This window comes from Equus asinus, chromosome 24 (genome assembly GCF_041296235.1).
Source record: "Equus asinus isolate D_3611 breed Donkey chromosome 24, EquAss-T2T_v2, whole genome shotgun sequence".
Classification (NCBI taxonomy): Eukaryota; Metazoa; Chordata; class Mammalia; order Perissodactyla; family Equidae; genus Equus; species Equus asinus.
This window is the reverse complement of record NC_091813.1, coordinates 26,072,006-26,085,496: the sequence shown is the minus strand read 5'-3', so window position 1 is coordinate 26,085,496 and position 13,491 is coordinate 26,072,006. Positions and strand designations below refer to the sequence as shown.

The window sequence follows — 13,491 nt, the reverse complement described above, 5'->3', positions numbered from 1 at the left end:
CGGAATTAGGGTCTGAACATCTTTGGGGGCAGGGTGGGGAAGGGGGAGCATTATTCAGCCTACCACACTTCCTTTTAAATGGTTTATTTAAAGGATTGATTTCTTTTAGGCAGGCAAAAGCGGGAGTTTAATTCTTTTTCAGTTTATCTATAAATGTGTTGTTTTGGTGCCAAAGCAATAAAACTGGGAAATACCACAGCATCTTAAAGGGAAAATTACTTTCATTAAGTCAGCACTTGAAATTACTAAGCCTGGTTTTTAAAATCACATAGTTAACTATTTGTCTTTGTTTTAAAATGGAAAGTCCTGCATCCCAAGAATCCCCTTGGTGCCAGACAAACTGGGAGAGACTGGTCACCCTGTGGAAGATGAGGCTACAAACCAATAAATAGCTTCACTGTGGGCTTCAGGAAATTCCTGAAAACCAATTCATCAATTAACAGCTTGCTCCTCTGGGCAAACAGCTCTTCTATCAGAACAGATAACTCCCCTGGGCAAAAACGTTACTTGCCACTTATCAGTAGTTTACTTACCCAGACTTGCTTTGAGACCTAACCTATCATGCTATGAGTTTTGCCCACTCTGAACCAGATTCCTGCAGCGAAAGACCTTCCTTCAACCACTTGAAGCCAGACTCCAAGAGGCTGTAAATATCTTGCCCGCCCTGCCCACGCTCTCCTTAGACACCACTGACTTTGGCAAAGCGGCGCTTTTCCTTAGAGAATGAATGAAAACCTCGGCACACAGCCAGGCAGCCTTCGACACTGCACACGCAAGGACGGTGCTGTAACCGGTGCCCACCCCAGGAAAGGCAGCACAGGGAGGTGACTTGTTCCTCAAATTCAGCGTGACCCCTCCCTGCACTACTTTTCACAGCTGTGCGCCTCGCTGTCTCCTGCTACCTCGCCTCCTTCGTGGATGCCACACGGCTCACGGCGGCTCTCTGTGCGGCTCCTGCTGCCCCTCAATGCTGTGAGAATCCCCTGACAGTTCACCCGGTATCTCCCCCACCAAACATCAACTTATTGTGTTGAACAGGAGAACCTAAAAGATGACAATGTGAAATTAATGCATAAGCTGAAAACAGAAGAATTCTAGTTCTTTAACAACCAAAGCACACAGGGAAACCGAAAGCAAAAAATACTTTAAATTAAAAAGCACTTTGTACCACCTAAGTGCGTTTTAAACTATGAAGTGTACTATGCAGAGAGGCATACAAAGAAATATTTAGGGCTCAGTAATAAAGATTTAATTTAACTGCATGGAGATAACTCAATTAACTAAGCTCTTTAATATCTACAAATCAGACATAATTGCCTCTTCATGTATCTTGCAAAACCGCAATAAAGTCCCGGAAATTAAAAACTTACATTATGATGATAAACTTTGCCTGTGCAGTTTATTATTACTTGGTAATAATAAATGAAATTTCAGAGAGAGGGTTTATTACTGAGCCCCAATCACAATGATCTGGAGAATGCGGTAAATATTCAGAAATGAAACAGGTCTGGAACCCTTGTCAGAAAGATTTAAATTACATAAGGTAAACCCAGGACAGTGAGGAGACCCTCTTTTCTTATCCATTGAGTAGTTTTAGTTTTTAAATAGTTCTAAGAACATTTGGTCTTATGTTTATAATATCAGTGTAACATTAATTTACAAAAACTAAAATACATAACATTTAATTGTAGTCAAATAAAAAAATCATACCTCAGTATAACATACTTGTTTTTTCTTAAAGAAAAACTCTAATTACTTTGGGTTATTCTCTCATTTCATCTTTATTTGAGCAGTTGAGTGGGAGTATCTTCTCAATTAAAATAAAACTCTGGACCAAAAACAGCTGAAATACTTTGTTTTTAATGTTGACTACAGGCTTTACAATAATTTACAATTATTTCTTTTCCTTCACAAATATAGGTTCTATGCTAGGTAGAAAATGAACATTGCCTTTGCAAATGGCAAAACAAAACTGAACCCTCATAATAGTTGCAAATGCACAATTCACCTTAAAATATCAAAAAATACCATGCAAATTTAACAGCACTGGGTACTTTTATTATATAGAACTTAATAATTAACAAAAATGACTTCCATTCTCATGGGACTTTTATAAGAGGATTCAATGAAAGAAAAATGTCGAGATGCTCTTCCTGTGAAAAAAGAATGAGACAACAGCCGCAGTTTTGAAAGAACAAAATTTACTATAGTGGTCTGGTGGCAACTGCTATTTTCTCTCCTCATTATCATATTCCCGAACAAGAAACATGATATTATGTACTCATGTACACATGAAAGCTTTCATGTGAAGATTTCAGAGGCCTTGATAAGGTTTCATCTGCAATAAGCAGCACTATTAATCCCATTTAGACGTTTTCCTCCTCATGTAACTGTGCCCCTCACTATCGACAGCTTCATAGAGCTCCTTTTTATTTTCTTGTGTTGCATGTAGATAACCAATATAAGCCACGCAAAGCGAAAGGGTTATCAATCCGAAAGCCATTACAGGTTTGTTCTGTCAAAGAAAAAAAATTGTAAAGCCTCATTAAGACTAATAATTTAGGGAGACCCAAATATCTGTTGTACTTTCTTCCTGACATACCAAGTCTTGATCAGCACTCTACCATTCCTATGGTAACATTTTCAATTATAATAATTTACCCAGTTCTCTGTTCTATTAACTCGACTCCTGATAATCTAGAGATTATAAAAGACTCTTGCTCCTTCTCTGCAGGTCCTTCTCCTGTCTCCAGCCTGGACATCTCAGAACTCCACCTTCAGGAAGGCGACGGTTGGGGGAGAGGCGGGGGAAACGAGAGGCATGGAAAAATTGGCCCAGTGCTCAGTCTTCAGTTCTCTGTGTGACATGGAGAAGTTGCTTAACTTTTCTGGGCCCAAGTTTCCTCGTTTGAAAACCTTAAATTATTTAATGTTATTAGGAAGTGACGAATGAAGTATACATGCTATTCTCCTGACCTGAGTTCATGGATAACTGGCAAAAAGCCTTCCACGTCACGGCTTAGGCACAGCAACAATGACAACACATATGCTCTTCCGCAGGAAACTACTCTGTTACCTCAAGAAATTTAATGATTGGAACAGATGCGATGCTCCTATAATAACCTTGACTTACTGCTGGAAAATCGAAGACCCTAAGAGGCAACGCAATTTGGCTTTGATTTAACCAAAAAAAAAAGGTTTTAAATAAAAGACAGACGTTCACAACTCCACAGAAGTGTTCTGTCTTGTCAATTACTATGACTCAGACCCTCCTTTCGGTGTGAACACACTCAACAAATTGGCTTTTCTTAGGACAGTGTGAGGACACAGTTGTGATACAAGTTTCAATTCCTATTTTCTGACTCTGTCACCATACGCGCCGCATTACTATCTCAAATCTGAAACATCAAAAGGAGAAAGGTCAAACTTTTTCACTTGGATTGCCATCTAAGAAAGGCCACAGGCTCAGAGCACTTTAAATTTGCAGCTCTTGAAATGCATTTGGCAATGAAAGAACACATTAGCTCAAAGTTTTTAAAACATTCTACCCCGATTTAATGATTTGATTGTTATATTGACCTATTTAACTTTAAAACAGCTTACACTAGCAACTGCTATTAAAATTCTAGTCAAACTCAATATATTTAAATATATTTTATAATAATTTGACTTTATTTACCTTTATTGAAAAATAAGATTTATAACTATTTAAATTACTTATCAAATCAAATTTATTCAACAATTTGCAACAAGGATATCAATGACTAGCTAACTCCCCAATGGTGTACAAATGTACATTTTGAAATTTTTCACAAAATTTTTGCAATATCCCTTAGGTAAAAATATTATGAATAAAGACTGGAATTACAGAATTATGGAATAATTAGATTTTCACTTTGTTTCAATAGATGGTCTTATTGACTTAGTACCTCATCAAACAATTCAAATTTCCTCCAAATTAATGCAACTACTAAAACATTAAATAGTTTGAGAAATTGGAAAAGTTGATCATTTAAAGTATATCCATTTTCCATTATGATTATTTCCATTATGACTCTCAAATGCCCTCAAAATAATTAGTTTTATATGTATATTTAGTGAAACAGCATTTAGATTTTCCCTCCACCTGCTTTTATTCACAGAGAAGTCTTAAAAATCAACATAAAATTTCCATGATAAAATTAGATGTTACAGGAAAACAAGAACTTTCTGTGTCTGGTAGCCTAGTTAAACATAAAGTCTTATCCTGCATGTGTTTCTTACGGGTTTAATGAAGAGCTCTGGATTCACAGCTCGAAATAAGGTTGTCGTGCGGACCCCTCTGAGCCCTGGGTTTCGAAAGTCTTTCTCTTTGGGTGGTCCCTTTTCAAAGGTTGGAGGCTCAGGTGCTGAAGACATCTTGACTTACGATGATTTATTACCTAAAAATAAAATGAGACTTTTTTCCCTCTGTGTTTATGTTTCTTTGATAAAACTCTTTAAAAACCATTCTATACTCATCCTTTCTTTGAATTCCAGTACAGATATATACCAAAAGTGATTGTCAATTATTTCATTACTTTGTATAACACACACTTTGTAAATGGTACTCTAAATTGTGTTGGGTAAATGGTTATTTTATTTTCTTGTCTCTCAGAACAACCCAGTAGGGTGGACAAACTTTGCTTCCCACTGTTCCAGAAGACTGGAGAAGTGTCTGTTGGTCTAAGTCACATTGTTTCTTGTTAGATGAAGGGGTCCTAGGGGTAGGAGTAGCCAGTGATTATCCACACCCTTCTTTATCTTCTTCCATTCCACTCTTCCTCACCCTCCAACAGCCCTTTCCGACACCAATCTGAGAGCAGGACTAGAATCCCTTTGCTCCATTTTCCCTACAGATTCACCCCTGTCCCACTCGCCTCCATGCGCCCCCACCTTCCTCCACTGGCCCACCCCAGCACTAGCACACTCCCCCTTTGCCTAACAGTAGAAGGACTGTTCCACTGCCTCCTTAATCTGAACATCCTTTTTCTCTTGCTCTAAACCTATCTATGAAATCTAAGTGTGTCTTTTGCATTCAGGTTATAGCTGGAGTGCCAACATTTTGTGCATATTTTTCTCTTCTAGTTACTGTGAGGGAAAAGCTTGTTATTATTCCTGCCACCTAATGCTGAGGGGGAGGAAGTTGGAAGGAAGGAGGTAAGGAAGGAAACCTTTCAAGGAAAGGCTGGAATTAATGACGATAAAATAAAAGTCTTTAAGGGAATGTCACAACCCTACTGTACAGTAAATGTTATAAAATAACAGCCAAACATTCACATTTAAACACTCACTGGGGCTCTATTTATGTAAGTATTTTTGAGTCTTCCATTTTATAGACTTTATAAAAGCAACATCTTTGCAACTTTATTAGTTACGGAGAAAATTAGGAGTTCGGTTTTCTCAAAACGGTCTTTGTTGCAGTGGTCACTAAATATTCATTGATACCACTTAACTGAGTAAACACCCTGGACAGGAACATGCGCTCAAAGGGAAAGGATTCTCCACACTTCCTGCACTTCCAGGGCTTCTGGAATGTTCACTGCTGGCTGTTCCATCACTTGTTCCCCTTGGATGTTACGGTTAGCCTTGTCACCATCATCATCACTCTCTGGTTCCATGTTGACATTAGTTAGCACTCCTGTAGCAATTTTAAGATTTGCTAACTCTTGGGAAATAAACTGCTACCTGTAGCCACAAAGTCTTCAAAATCAAACTGGTTTGGGAGCCCAGTGACAGTAGCAGTCGAGTACCAGACTAGTTCAAAGACCACGTTTGGTTTGCAGTCTCTTCCAGGCTGACCTCAGGGGCTTCCACAGGAATCACGCCTGTTTTCTGCCAACACTTCACCACTGTGGGTAGGTCCACTGGCCACCAGGTCTCAGCAATCATGCCAATGGTTTGCTTAATTTGATTTTCTCAGTTTCCCTTCATCACTAAATTTAGAAAGATGTGTTTCAGCAGCGAGCTTTCACTGTGCAAATTATACCCTGATCCGATGGCTGCAGAATGGCTGTGCAGCTCAAAGGGAGAAACTCAATACATGCAGGATCCAAGCACAGGGGTGTGCTGCCGGCAGAGCAATTGCCTATCAGCAAGAGGATACTGCATTTTGTTCCTTTCATTCTCTTGCCAACCTTTCTCGGCTATTCATTAAAGAAATCTCTCATCCTTTGGGCATATATATCGGCTTGATAATCACAGGGGAGCAAACGAACGTTTCTGAAGCACTGAGGGTTAACCGACTTGCCAGTGACAAGTGGTCTCATCTTTCCGTCCAGGATGCATTACAGCAGAACAGAGCGATGGTCAATCTCTGTTTCCCTCCTTTGCAAAGCCTACTTTGGGCACCAAGTATACAAGAGAACAACTTGTAAAACATTTATTTCATCAGCATTTAAAACATCAGTAAAGATGTAACCGGCATTTTTAAAAAAATTTCTCCTGCATGCAAAGTTACTAATTTTCTCCACTGGAACAGTGTTTTTTTTCCACTACAGACAACTTCTGAAAACAATTCCATAACATGCCTGAAATTTGTTCAGCCAGCACACACTTGCTTGAAACTCATCATGCCCAAGGGAGGCAAAACATCCAATGCTTTCTGCTGTACAAGTGGCCCACTTAAATGCCCATTTCTTGCTCAAACTTCTTGATAACATGCAAAAACAGCTATAAACGAGGACCTCGTATTCACTTCTGCTTTAGTCCCAGAATCCCCTTAAATTTCTTCAATTTTGGCTCAGTCTTTCAAAAATGTTGGCAAGGCAGGGGGAGTGCCGCTAAAGTCCTTTGCTACTTCTTTCTTGTGGCAACAATCTCCTGCTTCTCTGGCTTTCATTTTCTCCTCTGAAAACTACTGGCATTTCATCTTTCCCTGTTAACCATGACAGTAGGGTGGACGCCATGTACAAATGTATTTAGGATTAAAATACCAACTGTTGGTCACTAGATGCCTAAGCTAGGTGCCAGTGATGTTTCTCCTTATGCTAATGTGTTTGACGCTAATGCAGAGAAAGAAAAAATTCGGAAAGAAGCAATCATTAAGTGGACGCAGAATTATAGTCTGTAAACAGGCCGTGCCTATCAAAATAGTGAGGCAGGAAACAGTGAACACAACAGTCATGTTGTCAGGACTGAATCACAGCCTCAGAGGACACCGCTAATTGAAACTGGAGCATTAGATAAAAATACTAGGAAGGCCTGAAAAAGCAGATATACGAAGGTGAAAGTCATTCTAAAAAGGAACTGAAAAAACCAGCATTTTCCTTTAATTATTGAGGAAAAAAAACCCTGCACAGAGTTAAAACAAAGATATCCGGTAAGATATGCTTTAAATGGTTTACTGGGGAAAAAACCAAGGAAATGGGGAGGTGGGTACAGACAGCCCATACTGTAGAGCACAGAAGGGTCCTCAGACCAGTTCATCACGAACACGTTGTGTCGATGACAATGTGCCCGGGAGCCGGGGGCGGGGTCTCCGAGACCCGGCTGCGGGCGCCCACGGACGGGCGAGGATCCAGGCGCTCGAGATCGTCGCCAAGTCCGCCGCCCGGGGAGTGAGGCCGAGGCCAGGGACGAGCCCGCAGCGGGCACCCGCTTCGTCCCCGCGGCCCGACCCCGGAGCCCGCCGCCGCTCACCTGCGCAGGGTCACCTCCTCGCCGCGACCTCCGCGCCGCCTCGTCTCCACCTGCCGGACAGAGCGGCCCCGCCGGCCCGCGCCGCAGCGGCCCCTACAGCCCGGAGGCCGCGGCGCAGGGGAGCTGGGCCGCCGCGGAGACTGGTGGAGCGCCTCTCCTCTCCCTCCAGGCCCTCGCGCCGGCCCGCGGGATTGGCCGGCTGGAGTGTGCAAGGGGCGTTTTTGGTTTCTTCCCTTTTTACCTTTACTTTTCAGCCTCCCAGGTTTAAATAACCTTCCAGTTTCCTCTGTGTGCGCTTTGTATACATAAAAGGAGACATCGTCTAGAAATCGATACATTTATTTAATGGAAGGGGAAAGCATTCTGATTTGGGAAAGAAGGCTTGGATCTGGTCTCCTCCCACCCCCATTTTAGGGGCGCAGTCATCCTAATGCACAGTTAGTACTCTACCATTCGATTAGTGCCTTGGGATATAAAGAAGCAAGATGTGTGTAGCTCTGGTTGTGATAAGAATGGACAAGGACGCCGGTTTGCACATGCTTTGCTGATGTTAAAGTTTCTTGGGATTAAAACAAAACAAAGTTGGATTAAAACAAACAAAATAGTTAGAAGAGCAGGTGCCCAGATTTTGGCGGTGAATTATGTAAAGCTTTGGGAAACGGATTTTGAATTTAAAACTTGCTCTCTCAAGCCAAATTAACTTTACATTTGATTTGAGGTTTAATTTTTAAAATTTCGTTGACATCTGTTGTTACTAGGCAATCTTCTGAAAAAATGAGTTAAATTTTAATTAAAAAGCGGTTTGTGACATGAAAAGGTGCTTGACATCGCTACTTATCAGGGAAATGCAAATCAAAACCACAATGAGACATTGCCTCACACCTGTTAGAACAGCCATCCATCATCAAAAAGATAAGAGATAACAGATGCTGGTGAGGATGTGGAGAAAAGGAAACCCTTGTGCACCATTGGTGGAAATGTCAATTGGCATGGCTACTATGGGAAACAGTATGGAGGTTCCTCAATAAATTAAAAATAGAACCACCATATGATCCAGCAATTCCACTTCTGGGAATATAGCCAAAGAAAATGAAATCACTATCTCAAAAATCTGCAGCATTTTTACGATAGCCAAAATATGGAAACAACCTAAGAGTCTGCCAACGGATAAATAGATGAGAAAATGTGGTATATTCATACGATGGAATATTATCCAGCAGTGAGAAAGGGCGCCCTGCCATTAGTGATGACATGGATGGAACTTAAGGGCATTGTGTTAAGTGAAGTAAGTCAAACAAAGAAAGACAAACACTGTATATCACTTATATGTGGAATCTAAAAAAGCCAAAAGCATAGAAACAGACTAGAATGTTGGTTACTAGGGGTGGAGGGTGGGGAGTGGGGTGGGTGGAGGAAATGGGGAGATGTTGGTCAAAGAGTACAGACTTCCAGTTATGAGATGAATAAGTTCTGGGGATCTAATGTACAGCATAGTGATTATAGTTAATAATACTGTATTGTATACTTGAAAGGCGCTAAGAGAGTAGATCTTAAATGTTCTCACCACAAAAAAAGAGAGATGGTAATTATGTGATGAGATAGAGGTGTTAGGTAATGCTTTTGTGGTAAGCATTTTGCAATATGTGTGTGGGTTTTTTTAAAACAATTTTCACTTTTCCTTTCTTTTTTTTTAAAGATTGGCACCTGAACTAACATCTGTTGCCAATCTTGGTTTTTTTTCCCCCTTCTTCTCCCCAAAGCCCCCCAGTACACAGTTGTATTTTCTAGTTGTGAGTGCCTCTGGTTGTGCTATGTGGGACGCCGCCTCAGCATGGCCTGATGAGCGGTGCCATGTCCACGCTCAGGATCCCAACCAGCAAAACCCTGGGCAGCCGAAACAGAGCATGTGAACTTAACCACTCAGCCACGGGGCCGGCCCCACAATATGTGTGTATTAAATCGACAAGCGGTACACCTTAAACTTGCACAATGTTATGTGTCAATTCTATCTCAATAAAGCTCGGTGGGTGGGGAGTTGCCCACAAAAGCAACCAAAAGGTCTGCATACCAGACCCAGTACCACACTTCCAGCTTATGGGCAATAGTCTCTCCCCAAACAGCCAAGAAGCTGTTTGTGCAGCAGCCACAGAGCAACGGAGAGCAACAGAACATTACTGTGTTGCATTATCAACATCCCCATATTTTCTCCTTATCCCTTAGGGTTCTCTCTAATCAGTAAAAGGCCAAATGTCACTATGGAAACAATAGTACTTTTACTCTCATGATCAATCCAAAGTAATCAGATGAAAGAATAAGTGAAATGTAAGGACAGGTACAAAAAGAGCACAAACCATAGGTGAAGACAACAGAGAAAGGCCTGAAGGCCTTGCCAATTTCATGGATATGAACACAATGCAAATGATATGAATAAACAAGAATTCTTTTCATTTTATGATGCTTTTAAGAAATTACTTTGAAGAAGGACGCCAGCCTGAATTCAGTTTTTATAATCCTCATTTTAAACCGCACCATCAATATTTACTAGTATTTGACAGGAGATTTGGTATTTGCTAGGATTAAGAGATTTTATATTTGATGGGATTAGCTGCCCAAAAGAAAGTTTTGTCTGTGTGAAAATTCATTCAAATTTACAAAAGATCTGGTTTAATCGGGAGTTCCCAGAGTCGGCTCCAGGGGCAACGCTGGTGGTCTGTGAGCTCTCTGAGGAGATCTCTGAGGTGCTGGTACTGTTTTTTCAGACAAGAATTAATAGTTGATTTACAATATTTAATAATGATCATACATTAATTTATTGGTGTTTTGTCAAAGGCAGGGTTTGTTTTGTTGTGATTGCTTTTGTAAAATGTACTGACTTTTTTTCCTTAGCCTTAAGCCAAACCAAAGTAGGTGATGTAATGAATGTGGGCTGAGGGGATATCTGAGTCCACTGAACAGCTCACAAATTGGAAGAAATTCAGCACGTTGTGGTATAATGCAATTCTTCAATCCTCCATCCCCACTCCCAGCCAGGGGTCCACACCCTCATCTGTGCCCTCCCGCTCTGACTCTCGCATCGGCCTTGTGACTTACTTTTGGTGAATGTGATCTTAGCAAATGTGACACAAACAGAGATTGAAAGGTGCTTGAACTGGTGAATATGCCCCAACTAGCCCACTGGAGATGAAAAACATGTAGAGCCAAGCCAAGTCATCCTAGTCACTCCAACTGAGGCCACCCTTGACTGGCCACCAGTCAGCTGGCTCCCAGACATGTGAGCAAGCCCAGCCAAGATCAGCAGAACTACCCGCCAAGATCAGTCAAGCCTGCCCGGATCAGCTGAGCTTAAATATGTGTATTGTTGTTTGCCACACTGAGGTGGTATTGGTTGCTGTGCAGCGTTATTGTGGCAATAGACAACTGATACACATATTCTCTACTATAAATTCCCTGGAATCAAAGAGCATCTGCCTGGTAGCTTGAGGAATAGTCTGTTTCCAGTGGGGATTTTAAGACGAACCAGTATGTTGCTATTTGTGAAAACTATATTGTGATCTAGCATCATAGGAATATCTGCTATGGGAAGGAAATAAAATCTGTCAAATTGTATGAAACAAATGAGTAAAAAGAAAAGAATGAGGATATGATATTATCTTGAGGATCACAATTTATTACTGTTTTTCTTCCATATAAAATTTTTAACAAAACTTTTGGATACTTTTCATGTCAGAGCACTTCATTTTTACTTCTATTACATTTCAAAATACTGGAAATAATAATAATTCATTCTATGTTAATCTTTCTAAAGTCTCATAATCTCAAAGTACCTTAAAAAGAAGACGAAGTGAAAATATGCTTATTCCAATTGTTCTTTTCTTGAATGAAAGAAGCAAAAGTTCATTATCAGTGCAGTTAGGTTGAGTCTGGTGAAAAAATCTGAGTGCATTCAGTATGACAGGTACTATACTGGACAGCGGGAGTTCAAGGATTAAGGGAGAGTCTCCACCATTGAGGATCTTAGAGATTAGTGAGGGAGACAATATAAAAATAGGTAATTTCAATGTCACGTGATAAATGACAATGCAGTGATCTGCACGAGGGTCCATGGAAGCCCAGGGAATGGTATGTTGCTTGGCCTGGAGGTTTGTAGCCTGGAGGAGCTGATGACGAGCTGAGAGTCAGAATCAGAAGCATTAACTAAGACAAGGAAGTTAGAAAGGATGTTTCAGGACAGGGAAACAGAATGAACACAGGGCTCAAAGCATGCAGCTGTGTAGTGTGACGTGGTGTGTTTAACATTCACTAGAGAGTGAATAATAAAACAGAAAATGGGAAGAGACGAGGTTGGAGGAACAGACAGGCGCCGGTCCAGGCCGGTCGTATCCATGGTGCGGCACCTGAACGTCGTTCTGAAGGCCACGGGGAGGCACTGCAGTGATTTAAACCAGAAGCGACATGGTCAGATTTGTGTTTTATGTAGATCTCTCTGAGGATAGGAGGAGCAAAAGGACACAGAACTAGTTAAAGAGCCAATGCAGTGTTCCAGGAGAGAGAGAATGAAGGCCTGGACTAGGACAGTAATGGGAGAATGTGGGACAGATTTTGTTGATATTCGCGGGTAAAATTGGTCAGACTAGTGACTGGCTTGGATTGGGGTAGGAGGTGAAGGGAAAGAGGAAAGTAGAATGACATGGTGCATCCTATGGTGCTCCATCCGGATCCCCTCTTTGGGGCGATATAGGAAGACCCATTGCTGACTGCTCACTGCCGCTCCTTCACTGAGCGTTCCCTTGGCTTCAGGAAACTGCCTCACCCAGTCCTTCAGAGGCAGCCTGTGACCAGTGACCAATAAGGAGATACAAAGGCCCAGCCCTCTTGTCTCAATTTGGGAAAACTCTGATAGGCCGTCTCAGCTCCGGAGCTCCCAGTAGGATCTGCTGAAGACTCAATTACAACCACATGTGGGTCAGCCTCTCCCTCTGCTCAACCTTGCCGCCTCACTTCCTGACAAGTGTGTCTTCCACAAACACTCCCCAATTAACTTTCTGCACACAACTCTCCATTTCAAAATCTGTTTCTAAGGAACTCAGTCTCTGACAGATGACCATCATGGTTTTGAGCTGGGTGATTGGTGAACAATGGTGCCATTGGCTAAGATCTTAACTACAGGAGGACGAGCAGTTTTGGGAGAGGCAGGTAGGTAGAAAAAGAGTCCAATTCGAGCTAACCGTGGAGTACCTAGATCTGGATCTAGAGCCGTCTACCAGGGTGTTGGATATATGCATCCAAAGTTTGGGGGAGATAAAGATTTAGGAATCATCAGCGTAAAGGTGAGAGTTAAAACCATGAGAGTGGAAGTGAAGAGGTCAGGAGAGGAGGCAGGGAGAACAGTGGGCCAGTACAAGTCACTGGGAATGTCGACACTTAAGGAGTGAATGGAGCAGGAGGGGACCGCAAAAGGTTTGACACGGGATGCTCAGAATGGTGTGAGGAAGACCAGGTCACGAGGGTCTTGAAAGCTCAGGTAGTTGAGATGATTAACACACAGGCTTCTCTGCCACCAGCCAAACGCCCCTCCAGACTATCATCTTCCTTTCTAAAATGCAAATCTAATCATGTCACTCTTCTGCTTAGCATTTCCTGCTGGGACACTCTTCCCTGCCCCTGCTCTTCGCCTCACTTCTACTTATCCTCCATAAGGATAATCAGGAAAGTCTTCACACCCACAGCTCAGCCCTGCTTGGTGTGGAGAAATTATCTCCTTTGGGAGCTGACTCCTGGAGAAGAATGGTAGCTATCCAGGAAATAGATTCTCCTTTTGGGATTCTTGGGTAA

General features: G+C 41.7%; 1 protein-coding gene across 1 annotated transcript; it reads right to left on the bottom strand.

Moving 5' to 3' along the window:
* Positions 1-2,036: 2,036 nt before the first annotated feature.
* SMIM8 (small integral membrane protein 8) lies at positions 2,037-7,801 on the bottom strand. The gene is made up of 3 exons (XM_014848447.3): positions 7,660-7,801; positions 4,264-4,421; positions 2,037-2,515 (listed from the first exon to the last, which is right to left on the bottom strand). Exons 2-3 carry the CDS (start codon positions 4,396-4,398, stop codon positions 2,357-2,359), a joined length of 294 nt encoding a protein of 97 aa, XP_014703933.1. The 5' UTR covers positions 4,399-4,421; positions 7,660-7,801; the 3' UTR covers positions 2,037-2,356.
* Between the last annotated feature and the right edge of the window lie 5,690 nt (positions 7,802-13,491).

Excerpts from the sequence above, each read along its gene's own strand:
- SMIM8 (XM_014848447.3), bottom strand. The coding sequence starts at position 4,398 with ATGTCTTCAGCACCTGAGCCTCCAACCTTTGAAAAGGGACCACCCAAA. Across the intron at positions 2,516-4,263 it reads CAGAGCTCTTCATTAAACCC|AACAAACCTGTAATGGCTTT; the intron begins GTAAGAAACACA and ends TTTCTTTGACAG.